Here is a 25,435-nt window from a genome sequence, read left to right on the forward strand (position 1 = left end):
AAGTGAAGCTTTGGTGTCGACTTGGCCGTTGATTGTTTGGACGAAATTATTTAATCCGGGGTTATATTTCGAGCAGTACTAGATCAGATGGGATTCGGTACGGTTTGATGTAGAAAACATTTCTCGATGAACATTTCAAATGGTCCTATCTGCTTTGATCGATTCTCTTCATCGACTTTCTCTTTTCATAACCACTGCTATGCAAACAGATTTCGCGCTAATTCTATCTCATAGTTTGATAAAGGAGGTTCTTATCTAGCGTCCAAAACGTCAAATACAACAGGGAAAGGTTTTGCAGCTGAGTTATTAACGAAAGAGAAAGCCGATGAAGAGAATCGATCAAAGCAGATAGGACCATTTGAAATGTTCATCGAGATTTGATATAAAAGATGACGCTGGCTGTGTTCCATTTGGGGAATTTTCACTTAAATTTGAAACTTCGAACATAAATTATAATGCTCGAAATGCCACTGTTGTTGATCGTCCGATTTTCGAGAAACTGATCCGAAACATCGAATCTGGAACAGGCAAATGGCACATATATTTAAATCTTTTAATTTTGTCGAACCTCTTAACGGAATCCCTTTATGAAGAGCTTTTTGAGGGTGTTGATTTATTTCCTATTAATTCCGTTATAATTGCTTATCTTTTGACGGATACGCGTATTTCGTTTACTACTTGCAGATTTCACCAGTGCCAAGTACTCAACACCACTTTGATATATTTGATTTGCACAGAGAGTCACGTCACTACGACGTGACTTTTCTCACTTCACTAGTGACAAAAGTTACTTCGACTCTCTCCGATTCTAGTACGAAAATGGGATACGCTTATAGATGCACCAATGGGCTAGTCAAGTAATGAGCCAAGTTTTTAAGTTCCGTTTTGATTTAATTCATATTAGAATGCAGGGATCTTGGCTAGCTATTTCAATAATAAAGCAAGGTTATTCTAGAATGAATCTTTTCCCTTTAACATGAACTCCGCTACAACGGTTTAATATTTGTTGCCTGATGACTGAACATGATGCAGACAAACTCAACTCATGCAACTCTTCCTGTTACATCACATCGCACGTAGCTCCACTCGTAACCAGACATCCCGCAACAACATGCCACAAACCCGTTCCTGAGACGACATCCATAATTATTGCGGTATTTGCTAGTTGAAGTCACTTTTTTTCCCTTTCAAAGCCATCGTCGTCGTCGTCATCATCATCATCATAGCAGACCAATGAAATTGAAAGTGGTTTTCCACCAAGCGCAAGGCCTTCTTCGAGCCAACCGTCTGCAGGCGGCAGGCATTAGTCTACTTAACTAGCGTGCAAGGAGGTTGTTGTTGTTGTTGTTGTTGTTGCGGTTTTGCATCGTTTCTTCCTCGGTTTCCTCCCTTTTCCGGCGTTTCCAGCTACTTGCACTTGTACTTGCTTCAATGCAACTGGTTTCTGTACGGCTCACCTTTGTATAGGTGTTACCACATTCGTATGGGATTGTGTCTATTTATTTTTTTCCACATCTTTTGCGGTTTCTTCTATATCGTATTTTATAGTGGTGCTAATTTAGTATTAAGGTCCACCATACGACGCACCCGCAGCAGCACATGTGGAGGTGTTGGTGTTGTTTTGGTATGCGATCGAGGTCGTCACGTGGGTTAGTGAGTACATAAAACTATGCAATAAGCAGCTCGGTTTAGATCAACCTTCTGGAACCGATCGCCTACACGGCCAATGAGAACGACCCAAATTTGAGTTTAGTTAACTCATAAATTGCAAAAAGTGCAGGAACTCAGCGATGAGTAAATTTGCCTAATGTTTTCCAAAATCCCGAATATGAGAAAAATAAAGATTAGATTCTCTCAGTCTTTTGGTGCTACTCCTAGGCTGAGTAAAATTTTCATAAATTTTCCTCATTTTCCGGCAGATTTTTTAGGTTTCCCAAAAGGAAAACATGAGGCAAATTTACTCATCGCTGAGATCGTACACTTTTTGCGATTATGAGTAAACTGAACTCAAATTTAGGTTGATCTCATTGACCGTGTAGATGAAGGGTGCAGGGAGGGGAAATCTTTTCACGCTTTTTACCTTCTCTTCGAACCGGCTTCTTTTTTTTCAACCGACCGCGGAAGTTTGGTCGAACACAATACGAAACTGGACCGAATCGGGTCGAACTTTATGTAATATTAACATTAGGCTTGGTGGCTGCGCGATCGAGCCAGCCAGCACGTTGTTGTTGCCCTCAGTAGGACATCAACATCAACGGACAAGTGTCACATGGTTCGGTTGTTTTTTTTTTTGTGAATGGATCGAGTATTGTTCAGAATAACGAAAATGGAAACGTTCATCCTAGTGAGCGGACTTATTTAGTCTCCGCAGCCCAAGGACTAGTAGGCTGCGGCGGATGCGATCATGAAATGGCACAAAAAAATGAGAGTTGTCCTAGTTAATTAATGCTCGGTTGAAAATTGAATTAATTTGCTTTATAGTTGACTCACCTTGGGACGGTGGTCTTTTGCTACCGCCGTTGTTGATCGCCCAGGGTTTATGACCCATGTAGTCCATGGAGTAATGGGATTGGGTTAAGAGAAAACTCAGTTGAATTTAAGGCTAAGCTCTACTTGAATTTGTTTCGTCGTTTATCAGTTAGTATTGGTTACTTATTTTGATGAACGCATTTAGAAAACATGGTTTTCTATCCTTTCCACGTTCGGTAATGGTGTCATGCATGGGTTTTAAAACGCATCGTTAACTATGCTAGTAATAGAACTTAATAGAATATATGTTGTAGCTAATGAACTAAGGCATCGGAACAAACCTATTATTGATTTGTGCACGGTGAAATCATAGATAGTATTGATCTTTTCTGATCGATAGAATGGAAATGGGCGATTACGACGAAGTAGCGCTCTTCACTAGTACTAATAGACTGGGTGAATCCAATCTTTACTTTTCTCATATTCGGGATTTGTTTCCTGGACAATCCTGAAAAAAAAACGTGAGGCAAATTTACTCATCGCTGAGTTCCTGCACTTTTGGCGATTATGAGTGAACCAAGCACAAATTTGGGTCGTTCACATTGGCCGTGCAAACAATGACGAGTTTAACGTCACAATTGTGGGAGAACAACAAACAGCTACGATATTGGCGACAGCGTTGCTAGATATACCGATTTATCGGTATTTATACCGATTTCCGAACTGGATACCGATATACAGATAAGATTCCTCAGAATACCGATTTTTTAAATTGTATACAGATTTATACCGATTTTTTAAATGATCAAAATTATTATTGCCTACCCGTGCTTGAATTTCAGAGAAAATTACTGTGAGAGATTTGTATCTTTTAGAATAACTTAAAATTTTGGAGCCTTCAAAATTCTTAAAAAAAAAAATAACTTTGAAAATGTCATATGCTAGATACTATTTTGACTAATGTTTCCATTTATTCACCGTTTTTGACTACCCATGAATCGAGAAACTGTCGATGGCTCTTTCTGGTCATTCTTAGAGAATCGCGAAATACTTTTTAAACATTATTTAGCTTCCTAAAGTTTTTGTTCATTCTTTACTTCCTGAATTTTCTTCCACACATTAAAACCTTATTTTCAATTCCTCCTGAAAACTTATTTCAACTTCCCTTGGAAGCTTCTTCAGCCATCGCTTCCGTCTTCTCCCACCAGTTTTTTGAACCTCCCCTGAACTTCAGGGATGTTTCCAGATGTTTATTACGGATTCACACCAGCTGCAGGAACTTTTAAGAAGTTCTGAAACTTCAGAACAGTTTAGACTTTTGAGTAAGTTCCGATAAATTAAAGATAGTTCCGTTAACTTCTGTTCAAATTCCAAAACCCGAAAGTTTCAGGAAAGTCCAGCGAACTCCAGTGAACTTACGAAAACATCAGAAATATTTTGGAAACTTCACTAGTTCAAACTTCAGGGAAATTTAATGGTTTTCAAGAAACTTAAATTTGTTTCGGAGAATTGAGAGAACTTTAGGGAAGCTACGTGAACATCAGGACAGATCAATTCATTTCAAGGAAATGCTGATATTTTAAAGGATTTCCGAGAAACTCAGGCAATTTTCCACAAATTTAGGAAACGTAAGGGAAGTTACATGAACAGTAGAACATTGTGAGAACATTTTATGGGAAATTCCGTGCTTTTTATTGACAGTGCCAAGAATTAAAATTTAAAAAATCGAGAAGATCAGAGATAATGATACAATAAATTCAAGAAAATTGTAAGAGCACCTAAGACATTTCGTAATCTTCAAGAAAGTCCAGATACCTTCAAAGATGGTTATAGATATTCAGGTAGCCTCATTATAATCAGGGAAGTTCCGAGTGCTTGGAGGATGATCAGAGAACTCTAAACAGCCCCATTAACTTCATGAAAATTACAAGAGCTTTTAAGGAATTCCGTGGAACTATGGAATATTCCTAAGTGCATTTCAGGAATGTTCCGAAAACTTCAGGAGCATTGTGGGGTCTTCAGGGATGCTTTATGAATATCAGGAAAATTTGCTGGATCATTAGAACATCCCCCAGAAATCTCTTTCTTCCGGAATTATGTCATTGTTTCTTTCGACAGTTCCGTAGGCGCTTATAAAGTGTCTGCCAGCGTCTTCAGGAAGTTTCTTCCGTCTTCTTCTGGAAGGTTGTCTATAAGCCATAGATTTTCGACTTTTATTGGAAGGGTTTTCCGAACTTCTTCTGGCTTCCCCTAGAACTGGCCACTTTTGAAATTTACTTCTATTTTCCGAAACTTTTCTGGCTTCCTTTGGATGTAACATCCTATTTTTTTTTCGATGGTTTCTTTGAATATTCTTATGTGTTCTTATGTATACACATACAATTCATGCGTAACCACACATACTATTCATTTGACTCATATATTTCATGCGTATTTCTGAGTGGTTTCTGTTAATGCGTGGACACATGAAAATCATGTGGAATTTTAATGGAAATTCGCCAATAAAAATGTGTCGAATTTTATCAGGGTAGAAGTTTCTCAATTCTTGTCTTGGTAGTTCCCAAATGTTTCTCCGACTTTTCTTAGAACTTTCCACAAATTTCGACCAGAAGAGCTTCTTTCTTCTTTCTCTGGATGGTCCCTTCAGAAGCTAATTCAAACATTCCCCGGAGTTTTCTTTCAGAATTTTCCGATCATAGTCCAAAAGTTAAAATTTTAGCTTTAAAAACCAGCTTAAATATAAAATAAATTAAAACAGTAAATACCGATAAATACCGATTTTTTAAATCCTTTGATACCGATAAACTTTAAAACAATCTGGCAACGCTGATTGGCGATGACTGCACTGTCGAAAAATTTGCTCTTCCAGCAAATATAGACAGTTTCTTATGAGAATTTTCGGTGGAATGAAAGGATAGTACAAAGCCCGCTATGTTTCACGCACAGTCTGACATTTGCTTATGGATTTTATCATAGGAGTAAAGAACTACATAGTCGCCGTCAACGCCAATTCCTCTAACTGATACAAAGATCCTCAATATTCTAAAAAAATTGTTAAACTTTTAAGAATTTTTTAGAGCTTCTTCGAAATTCCGTAAAACGGGGTGAAGTTGATCACTACGCCATTCAATTTCCGTTTATAAACAATCCATTTTCATAATATTGTTATAAGATAAACTGTTCAGTATTTCGTTAAGAAGTTTTAAAGTACTTTCATAGAGGTAACACCAACAATCAATACGAAACTAACGATTTTAAATTGGCTCACCACTTTAGTAGCCTATTGGTCCCAAGCAAACGATTAACGTACCCTATTCTAGTTGAAATTCTATTACTACACTATGTTTGTTTTGATTCGCTATGAAAGTTTGACAGATAACATCAGGGGTGTGTGGATTCATGCAGAACATGCAGGGGTGAGTGAAATAGCTTGGGACTGCTTGGGACCGTTGTTCTGGTACTGAGTGAGCCAAAAATAATAATGATTTTCTTCGGGACCCAGTGGTCTTAGAGTTACCTCTATGGTATTACCAAGCCGGAGGCGGCGGGTTCGATTCCCAGTCCGGTCGAGGGAATCTTTCGGGTTGAAAATTTTCTCGACTTCCCTGGGCATATAGCATCATTGTGCTTGCCACACAATATACAAATTCATGCATTGGTATTGGCATCGAAAGCTCTCAATTAATAACTGTGGAAGTGCATTAAGAACACTAAGTTGAGAGCACGCAATAAGCTAATATGCGCTAAGCAATAAGCTTGAAATGCGAACAAGAAGAAGAAGAGCAGTAGCCTCTAGCCAATGATTTGGTACGTGTGTTACCGAAGTGAGCGCTATGAAGTTCTTCAAGCACTCGTCTTCTGAGCTTTGGTGGGACAATTCCTCGTAGCAAACTACCATTCTGGAGAGAAAATTCATTTTGATCCACTCCGAACCGGTCATTTGCTTCAACAGTTTGCCCATATTTGAGGCCTTGGATTAGGACCCGCAGTGATGATTCTTCGGAAGTAGCTTGAGCTAACTCAGCAGCAGTTAGTGGCAATGTGTCAATCTGATTCATCTCAATGACATCAGTCTTTTCGATTGTATCCTCCGTATCCGTATTGCCTAACGGAATGCGTGAAAATGCATCAGCAATAGCGTTATTGGTTGATTTACGAAATCGGATCTCATAGTCAAAAGATTGCAAATACGTTGCGTAATGTTGCATCCGTAAAGCTGACATCACGGGCAGACCCTTGTGCTCTCCGAATATCTGTGTTATAGCCTGGTTGTCCGAGATAAGAGTAAACTTCCGGCCGTATTGGTACTGAAAATACTTCTTCACGCCAAAGATGATAGAGTACGCTTCTTTGTCTACCTGCATGTACCTTTGCTGTGTACGATTCAAAGTTTTTGATGCAAACTGTATGGATCGTTCCGATCCGTCTGGCATAATATGGCTCAATACTGCCCCCACTACGTAGGGAGACGCATCCGTGGCAAGAATCAGGGGAAGCTCTGGTGAGTAATGAACCAGGCAGTTACCGGACTGTATGAGTTCCTTGACCTTCAAAAACGATTGCGCACATTCTTTGTTCCAGTTGAACGGTACATTGTTTTTAAGTAAATTGTTCAAGGGATACAATACTGTACTTAGGTTCTTGAAGAACCGGCCATAATAATTGACCAATCCAATTAATGATCTTACCTCATTCCTGTTCTTTGGATGCGGCATACCTTGAACAGCATCCACTTTCTCTCGAAGTTTGTGAATTCCCTCCTAGTCAATTAAGTACCCACAGTACTCAATATGGTCTGCAAAACAAACGCACTTGTTTTTGTTCACGCTGATTCCGCATTTGTCCAACCGCTGGAGAACTTCTTCTAGCCGAACTAGGTGTGTTTTATCGTCGGAAGCAGTAATCTTAATATCGTCCAGGAATACCCCTACGCCATCAATTCTCTGTAGTATGGCCTCCACCTGCCTTTGCCAGATCGCAGGGGTGGATGCCACACCGTACATCAACCGGTTCGGACGGTATAGGCCACGATGTGTACTTAAAGTGAGAATTTCCCTATGGATACTTATCCACCACCAAGCTCAGGTTCACTGTTTGCTTATAGTCGCCACATAAAGGGTGATACGGTCAAAATTTGGTCAATATCAACTTGACGTATTTCTTTCAATTTTGCATTTAAAAAACCTGAACACCCCTCATTTTGAAGGTGTGTGTGTGTAGAATGTTGCTCCTATTTTGATTTTGGAATTCACTCTTCAGTTGTCAAAATGCCGTCCAAGCAGAAGAGCAGCGTATCAAAATTTTGCTTGCGCATCGCGAAAATCCGAGCTACTCGCACGCAAAGTTGGCAAAATCGCTAAAAGTTGCCAAATCAACCGTTACAAATGTAATTAAAGTGTTTGGGGAACGTTTGTCGACAGCCAGGAAGTCTGGATCGGGGGGAAATCGAAAACCGGAAGCCGCTGAGACGACAAAGAGAGTTGCCGGTAGTTTCAAGCGAAACCCTAACCTCTGTCTCCGAGATGCCGCAAATAAGCTGGGTGTATCGTCTACAACCGTGCATCGAGCCGAAAAACGAGCCGGACTATCGACTTACAAGAAGGTAGTGACTCCAAATCGCGATGATAAACAAAATACGACGGCCAAAGCGCGATCCCGGAGGCTGTACACGACGATGCTGACGAAGTTTGACTGCGTGGTAATGGACGACGAAACCTACGTCAAAGCCGACTACAAGCAGCTTCCGGGACAGGAGTTTTATACGGCAAAAGGAAGGGGAAAGGTAGCAGATGTTTTCAAGCACATGAAACTGTCAAAGTTCGCAAAGAAATATCTGGTTTGGCAAGCCATCTGTACCTGTGGCTTGAAAAGCAGCATTTTCATAGCTTCCGGGACTGTCAACCAAGAAATTTACGTGAAAGAGTGTTTGAATAAACGTCTGCTGCCTTTCCTGAAGAAACACGGTTGTTCCGTACTGTTTTGGCCGGATTTGGCATCTTGCCATTACGGTAAAAAGGCCATGGAGTGGTACGCCGCCAACAACGTGCAGGTGGTTCCCAAGGACAAGAACCCTCCCAACACGCCAGAGCTCCGCCCAATTGAGAAATACTGGGCTATTGTCAAGCGGAACCTAAAGAAGACCAAAAAAACTGCTAAGGGCGAGCAGCAGTTCAAGGCAAACTGGCTTTCTGCGGCGAAGAAGGTGGACAAGGTGGCTGTACAAAATCTGATGGCAGGGGTCAAGCGTAAGGCCCGGCAATTCGGATTTGGAAAAGCGGAAGCCTAACTGAATATTTTTCCTGAATTTTATACTAATTGAACTTGAAAAAGAAATTTAATTTGATTTTTTAAATAAACGATTTCTGCGATTTTTTTACTGGTACTATTGGTGTGGCCCAGTTGCTTTGGTTCAATTTTGTCAGCACTCTGTTCGCAACCAGCTTATCGAATTCCGTTTCCATGATCTTTTGCAGACTGAACGGTATTTTTCGCGCTTTAAGGTACACTGGTTTAGCATTCTCTTTCAACGGCAATTTAGCTTGGACATTCGATATTTTTCCGATTTTATCTTCGAAGACTTTTGGATATTTATCCAGTACTTTTCCCAACGCAGCATTCTGACAGGACATCGTAGCAGCGAGTACATTCACCGCATTCGGGTTTTGAAGCACTGTATTCCAGTCAACTGGCAATTCCTTCATCCATTCGTAACCGAGTTTTCCAGAAATTTGCTGCACTTCTAGAAAGTTTCCTGAACTTCTATGAAGTTTTCTGAGCTTCTATGAAGTTCTCCGAACTACTACGCGTCGTTTCATAAATCAGAAATATTGAACACAATGCCCCTTCCCTCATCTTCGGTCGCAAATTTGAATAATAGTGGTTAAGGCATGTGAAGACAATTCGTCCAACTCGAAGAAGATTTTATTTATTTATACCTGGCATCCCTGTTTATTTCCGTCCTGTTAGTCTGTACCCCTACCAACAGTCCCTCTACAGTCAACCTGCTAAAACCTAGCCAGGAATTTGGAAATTGTAGAGCTAAATACCCTAAACACGCGAATCATGATTACCCGTAGACTCCCAAGTAACATTGCCAGTTTTATCGAGGATTTAAAGCCTTCTTCAAGTCTTAATCATGACTATGATAAAACCAGAAATGTTACTTGGCCTGTGTACAGAAAGTCGGAAATCGAGTTTCTTTTAGTGCCCCCTTAAATAATTATGCTCGTTATGCAATCTTCACCAGGCCAGTTACAAGGCTTATACCAACAGCAGCGTTTGACAGTAGGCAGCATGTCCCGGGCTCAAATCGTTTATTTTGCTGTGCTGGGCCCGCTGTCATGGTATAACATGTTGCCTACGCGCTTGCCACTGGGCTGATCATCACCCAATCTCAATAAAATGAACTCTCCAAACAGATTCAATGAGATAAGATCCATCAATCAAAATAAATCCCTTACTAAAGGGCGAACACGAAATTATTGCGACACATTCAACAGGGCATAACTTTTTTACCATTGGGTAAAAATCAACCAAATTTTGCACACTTTCTCATTGATGTGTATTGTGTACATGCTGTCAAACTCGAAGTCGTGTTTTTCGATTCAACGAAAATGGAGGTGAACCAACGCGAGTTGAGAGAACAAATTCTTTCCAAACACCTGGAATTTCCTGACCTGTCGCACCGGCAGTTGGGAAAAATGTTGAACATTCACCATTCAACCGTCTCCAGAGTGTTGAAGCGGTTCCAGGAGCGGTTGACGTTGGACCACGGCAAAGGAGCTGGAAGAAAACCGGGACCGGAGAACAAAAAGACGGAGGGAAAGGTGAAGCGGATGATTAAAGCAAATCCCAACGTCTCAAGCCGTGATTTGGCTAAAAAGATCGGCATGTCGCAGTGCTACGTCCAGAATGCAAAGAAGAGAGCTGGACTACATACATACAAGGTACAGAACTTCCCAAACCGCGATAAGCGGCAACAATCGACGGCTAAAACTCGGGCACGGAAGCTCTACGAGAAGATGCTGACAAAATATGGCTGCTGTGTGATGGACGACGAAACGTATTTAAAAGCCGATTTTAAGCAAATTCCCTGGTTGGAGTTTTCACCGGCAAGAGCAAGTTCGATGTGGACGACAAATTTAAGAAGAAGAAAATGTCGAAGTTCGCCTCCAAATATCTCATTTGGCAGGCCATCTGCTCTTGCGGACTGAGGAGTGAGCCTTTCGTGACAAAGGGCACAGTAAATGACGAGATCTACAAATCTGAGTGCCTCGAGAACCGCCTTTTGCCGTTCTTGCAGCAGCACGACAAAGCTCCGCTATTTTGGTCAGATTTGGCATCATGCCACTATTCTAAAAGTGTCCTGGAGTGGTATGAGGCCAATTCTGTCCATTTTGTTCCAAAGGACATGAATCCGCCAAACTGTCCGGAGCTGCGCCCGGTGGAGCAGTACTGGGCAATAATGAAGCGGGAACTTCGGAAGAGCAAGAAGACAGTCAAAGACGAGAAGGACGTGTTAAGAAAATGGAGAAAAAAAACTGAGAAACTGGTACCGGATGACACTTTAAAGACTTTGATGGAGGGCATCAAGGCAAAATGCGTTCAATTTTACACTCAAGGCTCCATCGATTAACTTTTCTTTTGATTTTTGAAGTAAATATATGTATAAAACTACCCTAAAATTTTGGTTTGATTCTAAACATTATAAGAAAATTGGCATGACATTTTCGGTGTCGCAATAATTTCGTGTTCGCCCTTTATTTCAGCACATCAGCGTGTGATTAAAAGGATGACATCGTTTACCTAGAAATATTGCGCTGATCCGCCAAACTCATCGGCTTACCACCACCGACCGCCTCAACATGTTATATAGTGAATGGGTCAATCCCTCGGCCATCGACGTTTTACTTTTGCTCTGGGAAATTTGCGACCAAAAGAGGAGTGTTCACGTTCAATTATTACTCAATGAGCACTTTCGTTCATCCGTCGTCGTGTGATACATTTGACGGGAGTCTGAAAACGGTAATTCCCCGGTCATCTCCCCATTTGGGTTTTTCAATGAACACGCGAGCTGGTGGTGATCGATTGACGGGAAGTGTTGTGGCCATTGTTAGCGTACTCAACGATTTTCCCATCCCTTGGCACGGGCCCGAGAGTGGTGCGAAAATTTGGGTCAAGAATATGAGGCTGCGATGCTCATTATGATTTCATATGTGTATATGTAGACGGCTGCTACGAGGAGATTCAGACAAATTGATAATTGACGAGGTAGTTTCTTGCCGTTGTGGGTAAGTTGGTGGTCGATCATCGATAGAAAGCTAAGATCAGTCTTTTCGATGTTTGTTTAGTTTTGGATAGTGACGACGAGTGGATCACAAGTAGCACTCTTGATCTGTCGTTAATTTCACTAATGCTTTCACTGTTTTCAAGCGACCCAATTTTTCGATCGTATTTTTTATTTTATTACCATTGGGCTGTGAAGCGATTTCAGATGATTTTAGACTAATGCATCGATAGAGGGGGAATGACACTAATGTGGATGGATGGACCTAAAATTGGGCCCATCGATAAAAATGTTCAGTTCTTTGTTATTCTCAGAACAATGCCATAGAGCCATAGAGGTAACTCTAAGACCAGAAGGTCCTGAAGAAACGTGCTCAACTTTTAGGCTCAGCTCTGGTACTCTCTTCGGTCCCAAGCTAATCGATGCACCCCTCGAAACATACGAAAATCCACGAACCCCTCATTTTATCTGTCCAACTTTCATAGCGAATCAAAACAAACATAGTGTAGTACTGAAGTTTATACTAGAATGGGGTACGTTAATCGATTTGCTTGGGACCAATAGGCTAGTCAAGTAGTGAGCCAATTTAAAATCGTTAGTTTCGTATTGATTGTTGACAATGCCTCACCTGGAAAATGAAAATGGATATTTTTGGCTGCTGGTAAAAAATTGTCAAAAATGCTATCCTTCGAAATTTATGGAGCCGGTGCCGGTGGTGTAGTGGTAAGCGTGACCAAGGTGGCTACATATAGGTGTTCTAATGTGTCAAATTCGTGATTCAGCCATGTTGGATTTTTGTATGGGACAGCGACCGAGTTTGTTTACAATTTGCTCTGAAACCGCATTTTCCCCCCCCCCGCGACCTCCTCGCCTATATAGTGACAAAGCTGTATCACCATTTATATACCCACCATGAGCGTGACTGCTTTCTCACCCCAATGGGTCTCGGTTCAATCCCAGCCAAGGTCGGTGGGATTTGTAACCCTCGTCTAGGGTGACAAGTAATAACCCACCCTTTTAACGTGTTTGCCATGAGCGTGTGCCTTGTCTGTTATGATTTTTGTTTGTTTTGGTCACACGCTAGGCAACATAAATGTAAATATTTTAATTTGTTGTTTTCTTAGTAGTTTTTATTCGTGTAGGCATGTTTTTAGGATTAGAATGTAGCGTAAAAATTATCGTTTTAAATTGTCTCGCGTCTAGAATAAAATTAGGTCCTGATTCTCCCGAGGGGGACGACTCTATCTACGATGCAGAAAAGATTGTGTTTTGCTGTGGCTAGCTGCGCGCACGCTGAGTAGATAGAAAGAAGATTGATGACGATTCTGAAGATTTCCTGCAAAAAGATGATGCACGATGCAAGTAGATGCGACAAATGAAAGAAGATTTTTCGAAGATTGATTCGCTAGTGTGAGATTTGTTGAGCATCTAAACTTGAGATTTAGATGTGTCGTCCCCCTCGGATAAATCATAGAAAATTCTTAAGATGAAACTTAAGGAGTGTGCTGATGCGAATCGTGAGAATAATTTCTATGGAATTCTGTCCAATCTTTCTATCGAGATTCATTTTTAACAGATTTTAAGAAATTTAAACGGAATTATGCGAAAAGAACATCTGGCAATTTCTGGGAGCCTTTCAAGTCCATTTTGACAAAGTACATGAGTACTAAGAAAAAACTGAAGAGGATTTCAAAACAATTCTGACATTACCTACAAAGCAGTTCAAAGGTAATTATCGGATAAGTCTGAAAAGAGTGTGACGGTCATTCTAAAGAGTGTATCGAGGAAATTATTAAGAATATTCTAATGGAATTTCATAGAGAAAGAGTAGATCATAAAGAAAATTATTTCCAGTTTGAGGGAATTGTTGAATCGGAGAGTGATTTATAAGAGATTACAAGAGATAATGCTAAGAACTCATAAAATGTTACTAAAAAGTTTGGATATAATCAAGATTATTTTAAGGGAATCATGGAAAGAAGTGTGATGGAATCCTAGGATGATTCAAATGGACACTCTGAATTTAGGACGAAGATATCTTGTGAAGAGTTCCAAGTAAATCCAGAAAAATATAAATTCCAGAATTTAGAATCACTTCAAGATCTTTTTTAGAACATTCCAGATTTTTCCAGATTTTATATTTTAACTGGTCCAGATTTTTCTGAAAATGACCTGGCAATGCTGGTCAGTAGAGCCAGTCTCGCCACCGCAGTTAAGAGCCAAGGAGAGACGAAGCAGGCCGAACCGAAGGAGTGTTCGCCTGGGTAGTCCACTGCGGTGACTACCGGGACCATCTACGGCGAGTATTTGGTTCGGTGATTCGTCACCATCGTCGCCGGGAGGGTTCCGATAAAGGAGCCTCACTCAATTCCCCCCCCCCCCCCCCCCGCTAAACGCCAAGGACCGCTGCTAGGCAGCTAGAAGTGTAGAAGGAGAAAACTCTCGGAACAGACCGTGTCTGGAGCCGACGTGAACAACAAGCGCCGCCGCCGTCGTCGAAGGGCCCCCGTGTGAAAGGGAAGGTCAGATTAGTCAATAGACGTCTTGAATTGCATTATCTTTCTTTCTTTTTTCTATCGTAACGCCCAAAATCCGAACGTATTTCAGGGAAGTATCCAGCTCGTAGCCGCCCCGCCGAGTTAAATCGGGCCAGCTATAGGCTGGCAGGTAAACCGCAAGTTACAGATTTTTCTGAGGCATAAAAATCTCTGGTCACGTCTTCCTTCGGAAGGGAAGTAAAGCCGTTGGTTCCGGCCCATGTATGTTGAATGGGTGCGATATCCTACGCAGGTGTGTGGAAGCTGCCTTCCTGCACATTTGATTGCTGTCAATGGAAGACAATTGATGTCCGTCGGTGATTGGCACTCTTGGCACTAGATTACGGAACAGAGACCGTCGTTAAATGAAGGAAAGAAGAAATAAATTTATGGAGAGGGACGTGCTGTCAAATCAGCCTACTGATCATTGTTGTATGAAATTGCTTCCCAAAGGTAAACAAACCATGCAGGTTGATTAGGGCTTGTTTACGTTTGGAACCCATGCCGGTAGGTAGGTACGAGGTAGACGACGAGTGTTCGTATTTGACAGCCACATCCTACCTCTGCGAAATTTACGTATGGGCCCAATATTAGAGGCAACCAGTGGAAACTAACGATTTTAAATTCGCGATCTACTTGACTAGCCTATTGGTCCCAAGTAAATCTATAAGCGAGCGAACCCAATTCTAGTACTACACTATGTTTTTTTTATTTGCTACACGGTAAGAAAAAAGTACCCAAAATTGAGTTCCTTTCACTCATCACGTGGTTTCCGTGGGGCTAGGTAAAATTAAGTTAAAGAAGAAAACTCAATTTTGAGTAATCCTGATCGTTGACCAAGTTGACAAAAAAATAATAAAACGGAGCAGACTGGAACCGAACCATGGACGTTGAGATTAAGGGGCCCGTGTGTTGACCACTCGTCTATCAACGCTTGTAAAACTGAAATGGTTAAAGGCGCATAAGAGCAACCTCAATGAAAATAAACTTATATTTGAGTTCATTTATTATTACTCAATAGTTGAGTAAATTTTAACTAACGCCGCTTTTCTGATTCACTCAACGGCAGACTTCAAATCATAGAACCCAACGTTGAGTTTTTTTAAACTTAATTTTGAGTATTTTTTTCTTGCCGTGTATGAAAGTTTGACAGATAAAATGAGGGGTTCGTGGATTTTCCTATGTTTCGAGGGGTGCATCGATTAGCTTGGGACTGAAGAGAGTACCAGAGCTGAATCAAAAAGTTGAGCACGTTTCTTCGGGACCTTCTGGTCTTAGAGTTTCCTCTATGTTGAAGATGCATAGGCCGACATTAGGGACATGAACCCTACGGGCGATGTTTTAATGTTTTTCTTCGTTAATTAGCCCATCACGAAACCGTCGTACATTCTCTTGATAAATAATCATAACCAACCAAATTTACTCAATCTGGGATGACCTGGTTGCTCTTACGACCTCAAACGTAACCCACATAGCTTAGGTACGCATTCATAAAACGTTAAAAAAGATGGATCTAGTCTTTTAAAAAAATAAACTATACCTCATGCTAATTTTCGGTCAACGCATTCTTCCAGCAACAAAAAGCAGCCCAATTATAGCCGCACCTGTTAAGAGTGGTGAATCGGAGCTGTTTTGCGCCATACCTTATGTAAATGTGACCTATGCCATTTGAATTCAGTTGGTGCCGCTGTTGATCCCACGAAGAGTAATGGGGTTAAGATCTCATTTTCGTCATACTAACCCGAACTTCACCTCTCTTTTTCTAACGGGTTCAAACCAAAAATCGAATGTTTCTATTAAAGAAGACTTCTACATTTATTTACCGTATCGATGACTTTGATAACTTGTTGAGATATTACTAAAATCTATCATTGCTTCTTGATTCCAATTCTGCCATACGAGTTTAAGTTCCGTTTGTTTTTGAGAAGAATGGATGTAAATGTTCATATTACTGTCGAAATCATTGCTATATTTGATGTGTCTGCTCGATTAGACGGGACTTGGCACTTATGTCGAAGTACTGCTGTACCCTACCAATTGAAGCCCATTTCCAAACTAAAAGAAAAAAAAAAGAAGCACCTAACTGCGAGATAACTGTGTCAGTAGTGTAAATCTATTTATCTCTCTTGCGTTGGCAAGCACAATAATTGAATGAAGAAAAATCGCTGAAGAAGGAAACTGCATGGCTATTGTGCTTCCAAACCAAACATTTACCCGCGAACCACTTGAGTGCAACGTTATGCAATAGAAGCGGCATTGCGGCAACCGCTTTATAAGTCATCTAGCGACGATGGCGACGACTCTCGCCTGACAAGAGCAAATGAATGAATGTTTTTTTTTATTGGTTCGGGGGCTGGCGAGGAGTAATGTAGCAAACATTATTTATGATCATCATCATTACCATAACCAACGTTGCCGCGACAGTTACGGTACACTGGAATGTCGGTTTCGTTGTTTTAACTATTTTTTTTTGCTATGAAGCATTATCCACACGCACCGTGAAGCAATCAACTCCTCGCCAGCCCCGTAGATGGCGCACTATTTAATGGCAACTAGGATTTACAGCAGCTGCGTACCGAAGAATATTGCATCTTTGCTGCAATGTTTCGCTTTCAGTTAACCTGATTATTGGCGGGACGAAAACATCGAAAGTTTGCGATGTAAATTTTCTTCATTCTGGCTTCCAAGGCACTAAAACATCAAAATCTTTGTATCCCCAAGGACGTGTAAAGCCATTCCCAGGTACTTTCAGCACACAGATCGATAAAAGAAGCTATTATCTAGCATTTAATATGACAAACACAACAAGAACCGAATAGGTGCTCAAGTTATTAACGAAAGAGAAAGTCGACGAATAGGATCGATCAATGTTACTTAGGACCTAATGCAATGTTCAGCTTGAATTGCTTTCATTCTAAGCGGTTCCAGGGGGCTCAAATATAAAAGCATAAAAGCCATCATCGGAATCAATCGCCATGAAATGTTTAAGACAGACGCAACTCAGTCCCGCAAGCCCACCCCGGTTATCCATCTTTCGAGACGAAAATTAAAAAAAGAAAAGCTTTTCACGCCCATGATGCCTCTTACTGATCGATTCGGTAAGCAATTGGTCAATCGTTTGTTCGTAATTATGACTGCGCTTACTTACATGTGCGCGGAGACAAAGCAGAGCTCATGTAGGTACCTAATCTGTTCGATGGGATCGCGTATTCAGCATTACAAACGAGGTGAGGAAATCGTCTGCAATTGGCAGAAAAGTGGTAAGTGGTTTATGATCTTCGTAATGGCCTCGTTCGAATTGTGCTACCTATATGAGATTAATTTCTACATCCTCTGACATGCCCGTTAATAATCATAAGACTTATAATTTATGCAGTTAGGGTCTGTCGTGACACCGAGGAGTAATTTTTCGCCTGCCATATCATTGCCAGATTAGCGTAGAAATCTGCAATAAAAATCTCAGCAAATTCAAATTCCCAGCACTGCCCTGTACATCTTTCCAAATCCATTGAGCTTACCAGAAGTTTCTAGAGCCCTTATGAAGTTCCCTGAACTTGTGATAAGTTCCGCAAACTTCTGGAAAATTCTGCAAAGTTCTTTCCCCCGGTAAGATTTTCCATAGCTTTTAAAAGCTATCTCAAAGTTCTGGGATGTTCACTGAGTTCCGACCATGTTTAATAAACTTGTACGAATATCCTATAACTCGCTGAACATCTAAAAAATTCCCTTAACTTATAAAAAAAAGCTCAACTTGTACGAAGTTTCCTGAACTCGATCCAAGTTCCATAAGTTTTAATTCTAACAAGATCTCAAAACATCTACAAACCTCTCTAAACCTCTGGCCTGGAAGATAGCTGAATACAAAGAAGTTTGCTGAACTTCTACGATATCCTTGACGATCCCTGAAGATTCCTGAAGTTTAACAAAATTCCGTGCACTTCACTGAAGTTTCCCTGATTTAATGAAGTTCGCTGCACATCTACAAACTTTCCTGAAGTTGGAATTCCCTGACCTACTGCGAGTCAATTAATCTTTAACGAAGTACAATAAAGAAAAAAGAATGGCCCCGAACTTTCATGAAGCTCCCTGAAATTAAACAAAGTTAACTTCTATAAAGGTCTCTGAAGTTCTAAGAAATTTTCCGAAATTCCAGGAAGTTTCCTGCATGCCCACGATGTAGTTTTACAATGTTCCCTGAAGTTGAAAGAAATCCTCGAACTTCAACGAAATATCTCATATTTGTACGAAATGTCTATAAAGTTCACAATTTTTTACAAAGTTTGAAGAAGTTCTACAAACTTAACTTTGAATGAACTTTTACATAATTTTGCTGAAACTTCTGGAAAGTTTCCTAAAGTTATACGAAGTTTCATGAGCTCTACGAAGTTCCTTGTAAATCTACAACGTTCCCTGGACTTTAACGAACTTAACAACTTCCACACGGCACTTAACAACCTCAACACGGCTGTCAAGACACAGTTTACTAAATCTTTTATATATTGGACAGTCTCCCTCACTCTTTGGAATAGTAGCAGTGAAGACACGTGAAGATATGTCTAGTGAAGATTTTTTTATAAATACACCTGGCATCCCCTTAACCTACAGTGCTGCTATCTTCCCTGTTTGTGTTTAGTTCAATCTTATTTAATTTGAGCGTTATATGATGATGATAGACTACCACCTATTGTAGCAAGGCGCCTGCTCATAGAAATGAACTGTTCCTACTACATGAGTTGATCAAGATTTGATTTCTTATCATACTCATCATACTCCTGTGTGAAGGGCCAAAAACGGTGGGACGGACTCGTAAGCAGAGACACTTTCGTGAAACCTGCCGGAGTGATAGAGATTCTCCTTGCAGAAGTAAGCTCGAACCACCAGAAACCAAATCAAGCCATCGTATGGCAGAACGTAGATAGGGAGAAGAGCCCGCCGTAATTTTATTGGAACGTCAAAGTGCGAAAACGATCCTTTTAGTTTATTACGTGACTCTCATCAAATCACATGAGAATTCATAAACACAATGGTTACCGGCAAAGGACAAACGATCCAAGAGACCCTCTGAAGAATATTAAGAGATATTTCTTAAGTTCTCGCAGTTTTCCTCAAGTTCTCCAAATTTCCTTAAGTTCTCAGAACTCCTCTAGAGATTCCACTATTTTCCAGACGTTCATAAAGCAACCCTTGGAATCCCTTAATTTTCTTTAAAGTTCTCGGAACTGTCTTGAAATTTATGTAATTTTCTTAAAGAACGTTCGGAAAAATCTAGACTTTGAAAGTGAAGTTGTTTGAGCTTCCCTGAAATGCTCTAGACTTCCCTGCAGTTTTCAGTACAGTAGACCTCCGTTATTTTGAACGACATTTCATGCATATGAACGGGGTTCATTTTTAACTTCTTGTAACCCTACGGGCATCAGAAAAGTGTGTTTCTGGTAGCCTTATTTGCTGTTTTGTTTTGATTCTGCGTTCCGCTTCGCATCGTTCCATTAGATTAGCAGGGCTCAAACTAAAAAGTGTTCGGATTAAAATCGTTCAGATTACCGGGGGGTCCACGGCATTTATTGAAAATTCCCACAATTTTCCTTAAGATCATGGAACTGTCTGATGTTCTGAGATCTTGCTGGAAGTTCCTGCCATTATCCTGAAGTCTTAGAAACTTTGATATTCACGGACCCATATAACACATATTCTTGGAATTATGTTGAGTAAACTTCTTTACAACCAAAACCAGTCATACAAAGGTTACATAAACTGTTATATAACTTCTGTGATGCATGGAAAACTTGCTTTAGAATCATTACACTTCCCTAAACCTCCCTTAAGTATCCTAAATTTTCCTAATGTGCATACATCTTTCCTGAAGTTCTCTCCAATTTACTGGATTTCTTGGAACATCCTGAAGTTGTCAGAACTTAAAAAAAAAAACTGTTCTGAGGTTCTTTGATGCTCTCTGTAGTCCTTAAGTTTCTCCTGAAGTATGGAATTGTACTTCCTTGGTGTTCACTGAACTTCTGAAAAATTCCAGAAATTTCAAAGTTTTCTAAAATTCCATAAAATTCTATGGACTTCCTGAAAAAAAAACTGGAAGCTTTTCTACATTTCTTTTCATTTATTTTCCTGAAATAAATGGAGCTTCGATGATCTTACCTGAAGTTCCCGCAATACTTGAAACTTCGATCTTCCCTGATTTACTCGAAACTTTTCTGTAGCCCTTGAGTTTCTCCTGAAGTTTTTGGAGCACATCCTTGCAGTTCTCTGAACTTTTGGGAAATTCAATTACTGGAATTACAGTTTTCTAAACTTCTATGGAGCTTTCTGAACTTCCTGAAAAAACTGGGAGCTTCTCTTTCTATTTTCCTGAAATTAATGGAGCTGCGATGATCCTACCTGAAGTTCCCGCAATACTTGAAACAACCGTGAAATTTACAAAACATAACTTTAAATGTTTCTGCATCCTCCTGATGATCTCCGAACTTTCCCAAAGTCAACTGGAGTTCTACCGGATTTCTGCGAAGTTTCAGAAGTTATCGTTTAAAACATTAAAATTTCACTGGAATTCTATGGACTTCCCTAAAATTCCCAGAACTTCTGTTCCTGAATTTAAAACGAAATAATAAATGTAGTTTTAAGATTTTCTGTGAAGTACTGGAATTCATTCAAAGTTCTTGAAAATGCACTCAATTTATCAGAACTAATTCTTCAGGAGCCTTAAACTTCTCCGAAAGTCTAGACATTCCTGACGTTTTCGCAGTTTCCCTGACGTTATTAACTTCTCTGAATTTCTAAGAACTTTTAAAAAATTAAAAAATAGCATCATCATTATTTTCTTATTGTTTTTCAATAATTCAAGAGCAAATTTTCATTATGTCGTAAGTAACATTCGCACCGATCCGAGAAAAATAAAGTTTTGTTTTGATGACCGAAAAGTTATTCCTATTTCCAATTAAACACATATAATCTCATAGTGATAGCAATGTTTAACATATTAAGCCGGGTTTTAATCATACAAATGCAAATCGCTAGCTTTCATGCTAAAAAATACTGGTTTTTGAGTCAAAAGATATTATACGTCGTTTGGTGGCCCCTATTGTTACTTAAGTCAAAGTGTATTTACCAGGATATTCGGGAGAATTATCAATTACGTCTCCTTACGTGCAGCCCATTCATCATTTTAGGACCACCGAAATCATCTAAGCAACAAACAGTTCTATTTATTCACTTTAATACTGAGAAATCGAAACGACGAACGTACACTTTTCACTGGTTTCTCTGTTACTTAAGGCAAACGGCATCTCCATAGATATCGGGTGACTTAAGTAACATCGAAAACTATTTTGATCGGAAGGTGATTACGTCAAAAAGCAATTTGACTGGTAAATAATTTTTAAAATGGGATGTGATCCTATATTCAGACAGTATATTAGTGTAATAGCAGGAGCATCGATTGACACTGATAGCTCGACTTTGTTTACCTTTGTTACATTCGACGTAATGAAAATTTGCTCTTGAATTAACCATCATCTTAATTACTTTTAATAAAATTTTCTGAAATAAGAGGAGGATCAAACCAGGATAAAATTATTTTGAATTTTGGGACCATTTAAATTACAGCACTAGAAAACTAAAAAAAAGTAACCTACTAATTCTCAGAATACAACTTGAAGGACTACTTAGTAATCTGTGTATGAGCCATTGTTTGGGATAAATTCAATTAGTTGCGTTTTCATGGACAAAATAAGTGTTTCAAGGGTATCCTGCTTAATCTGCTCCCAGCATTCTTAAACTTGACGTTTTAGCATATTTCTCGCGCAACACGAGAAAAGGGCCTATCATTGTTGAGCGATTCTCTTAATCAATTTTTTCTTTCGCAAATAACCCGACTGCAAATGAATTTCCCATTGAGTATGTTGTTTCAAGCGTAAGCTAACATGCTTACGAGCTACGAGCTTAGTGAGAAATTCTTTTATGTTGCCGTGGTAAACCAAAGAGAAACTCGATGAAGAGAATCGATCGAGGATAGGCCTTTTTCAAATGTTACGCGAGATTTACGTTATCGAATTGTTTACCATTTTCGTAAACGCGACGAGAAAGTATAGACCAAAGGTTTCCGGTAGGATTTAGATCGGGAGAACAAGCTGGCAAGTCGAGAACCTCTATGTTTCTATTAGGAAATTACACCTTAGCCAGTTTTGGGTTGTGGATGCAGCATTTGCTTGTTGGAAAACAAAGTCAGGACCCATCAATCCCGTGTTCGATCAAACTTATCTACAACATTTCTATTCTTTCCTCGAAAGGAAAATGCTCCCAAACCAGTGTTTCACTTCCAAAGTTCCTGCTCATTTTTAAATCTGGTGTTTTGCACAATTTATGTCCGTAGCATTCATTGGTTCAGGATTTTTTTTTTTTTTTGCGGAATTGGAGCGAACTTATGCCGTTCTGTTATGTTGGGCTTTCCTAGTATTTTAAGCCATTCCAAGTTCTCGCTGCTTGACAGCATTTGGTGCACACGACGTGAAGCTCCAACTCCGCGCGCATTTTTGATGCTGTTCTGTTCTGATTCATTGCAATTCTACAAATTCTCCTTGTATCCATTGGTATAAACTTACTTTTCCTCCAACGTTTCTCGATGAGGCCACAGTTCTCACCATTTTCAAGAAGCCGTGTGAGATCGGAAGAGTTTTCGACCGATTTATCTATTAGAAGGACCTGCATCATGGTAGGCCTAGATGTTTACCTTTTCTTCAAACGTAAGAGGTTTGAAACGACCACTGGCTGCTAAATTACAGGGAACACATCCGATTTTACTGCAATTTGAACAAAACTTAAGTGAACCCTACACGGCTGATTTTATTGACAATATAATCGTATTGTCAATACATTCTATATTGACGTCAATATATCGATATTGACAATATGTCTGTATTCACATCATCAATATTATTGTCAATAATTCCCCTTCGTGTCAATATATTGATACATGTGGGGTTCGCTTTAAGCAAACCCCACACGTATCAATATATTGACGTGAAGGGGAATTATTGACATTAATATTGATGATGTGAATACAGAAATATTGTCAATACCGATGTATTGACGTCAATATTGAATGTATTGACAATACGATTATTGTCAATAAAAGCAATCGTGTAGGGTCCACTTTAGACCTCTGCTCGATATATTATAAATCAAAACAAATACCTGTCAAATGCGAAGCAAGGTGCGTTTTAAACACGGTGGTGCAATTTATATTGTGTAGGGGCAGGATGTGATGTCTAATCGGCCTACTGAACATCCATCAATGAGATGTAAATGTGTAAGGCTCAGTGAACTTGGAATTTCTTTCGTTCTCTCGCTGTTTAAACGGTTGAAGGAGTGTGACGTCAAACTCCGTCATCCATTTAATCAGCCGGAGATCGAAACAGACGACAAATTTACTGGGCCTCACCTGATTACGCTCATTGATTTTCCATATGTGAATCTGGTTCCAAACATCAACAAACCATCGTTGCTTATGGCTTGTTGTCGTTTGGAACCAGTTATGCGAGGTAGGCGACGATTGTTCGTATCTGACAGTCACCTCTCCCCCTTGATATCTCGCACCGGTTTGAAGAATTCCGTGGCTTAAATGTTAATGCTCCACAAAACTACCTGCATAACCAATTCAACTAACCAAATATCAAAATGCTGATATATTGACATGATATGATGGTGATATTTTTGTTTCGCTGAGTATCAGCAATATCAAGGGTCTATAAGGCAATGTGGGAGGAAATGTATGTAATGTCAGCCTAAGTGTCCCTAATTTGGGCCCATACATAAACTCAGCAATCGACTAAATTTTCAATAGCAACCAAAAATATCCATTAGTACCGTCCCAATGACGCGTTCATCTAGATACAATTGATAAATAGCAGATTTTTAGCGATGGGCCCAATCTTAGATCCATAGGCCAACATTAGAGCCATTTCCCCTATGTTTATTTACCAAGACTGAAGACCACAGTTTTCTCCGTGAAGTTGCATACCTTCCTCTTATAATTTAATCTTTATAAATCAACTCCTTAATATAAGCGGCGCCGGTGGTGTAGTGGTAAGCGTGATTACCTCTCACCCCAGCAGGCCTGGGTTCAATCCCAGTCGGCGCCGCCGGGATGTTCTGAGACAAAACATCTCTGATCACGCCTTCCTTCGGAAGGGAAGTAAAGCCGTTGGTCCCCGGTTCATGAGTTGATGAGTCGATAGGTAGGGTCCAGGTGTGGGAGCTGTCTCCCTGGCGTCGGTAGCATTGGTGCTCAGCACGGAAAACAAGATCGACGGAAAACAAATCAAAGGAAAAAAAAAAAAAAAAACTCCTTAATATCTTCCAAAATGAAACTCCTGTACTCACCATTCAAACATCTAACACTGGGCCCCCAGATATGGTCTCCAAAATCTACCGGTCTAAGGCTTCAGTAGCGTCGTCCAAACGAGCGTTGAAGGTCACGCGTCTTCCAGGTGAGATTCACACAGCCTCTTATTTCCCGTCAAAACAAACAACAAAAACAAATCCCTCAGCGAACCCACTCACACACATGCACCGCGTCTTCCGTGAAATTGTGCAATTTTGTCGCACTCACTTGTCTGCTTGGGGAATGAATATTTCGAAAACCCTACTTTTTCCTGTAGCTGCCACAACTCCTCACGGCTAAATATCAACCAGTTTCACAACAGCAAAAAAAACAGCACCAACACAGGCAATGTGCTTCACAATCGATCGCTTTTCTTGTGTTATTTTTTTCCACTTGCACTTCTGCGATCTTTCAGTCGTCGTCGTCGTCGTCGTCGTCGCCCGCGATCCACCGAGCTCACGTCACAGATTACGCGATCGAACACCGAGCGGTGGCCTGTTTTCGGCTGCGAGTCCGATGCGGATACGTGCTTTACCTTGGTTTGGACCTAAATGCGAACCTCTGACTAACCGTATGGAAGAAGTGTCGTCCGGTGCACACCGAAATCGATGAATGGATAAAGTAAACACCACACTTTCACTGTCCAAAATTTTTGGATGTACAAAAAATAGCGCTGCCACGTACGTGTCGAACTGGTATTCGAATCGCTTATTAGTCAAATGTTAATCCAATTCGGAATGAAAAACCTCGATTTAT

The 25,435-nt window shown here is 40.2% G+C and overlaps 1 protein-coding gene across 1 annotated transcript in view; it reads right to left on the reverse strand.

The window, feature by feature from the left end:
* The window catches only part of LOC135704764 (uncharacterized), a 126,784-nt gene extending 102,038 nt beyond the window's left edge, over positions 1–24,746 (reverse strand). Inside the window, exon 1 of the mRNA XM_065226265.1 lies at positions 24,679–24,746. Within this exon, the coding sequence (XP_065082337.1) occupies positions 24,679–24,681 (3 nt within the window). The 5' untranslated portion in view covers positions 24,682–24,746. The remainder of the gene's footprint in view (positions 1–24,678) is intronic.
* Positions 24,747–25,435: the final 689 nt, after the last annotated feature.

This window comes from Ochlerotatus camptorhynchus, unplaced genomic scaffold (genome assembly GCF_037179485.1).
Source record: "Ochlerotatus camptorhynchus isolate MF236.1 unplaced genomic scaffold, CSIRO-AGI_Acam_v1.1 ptg000247l, whole genome shotgun sequence".
Lineage (NCBI taxonomy): Eukaryota > Metazoa > Arthropoda > Insecta > Diptera > Culicidae > Ochlerotatus > Ochlerotatus camptorhynchus.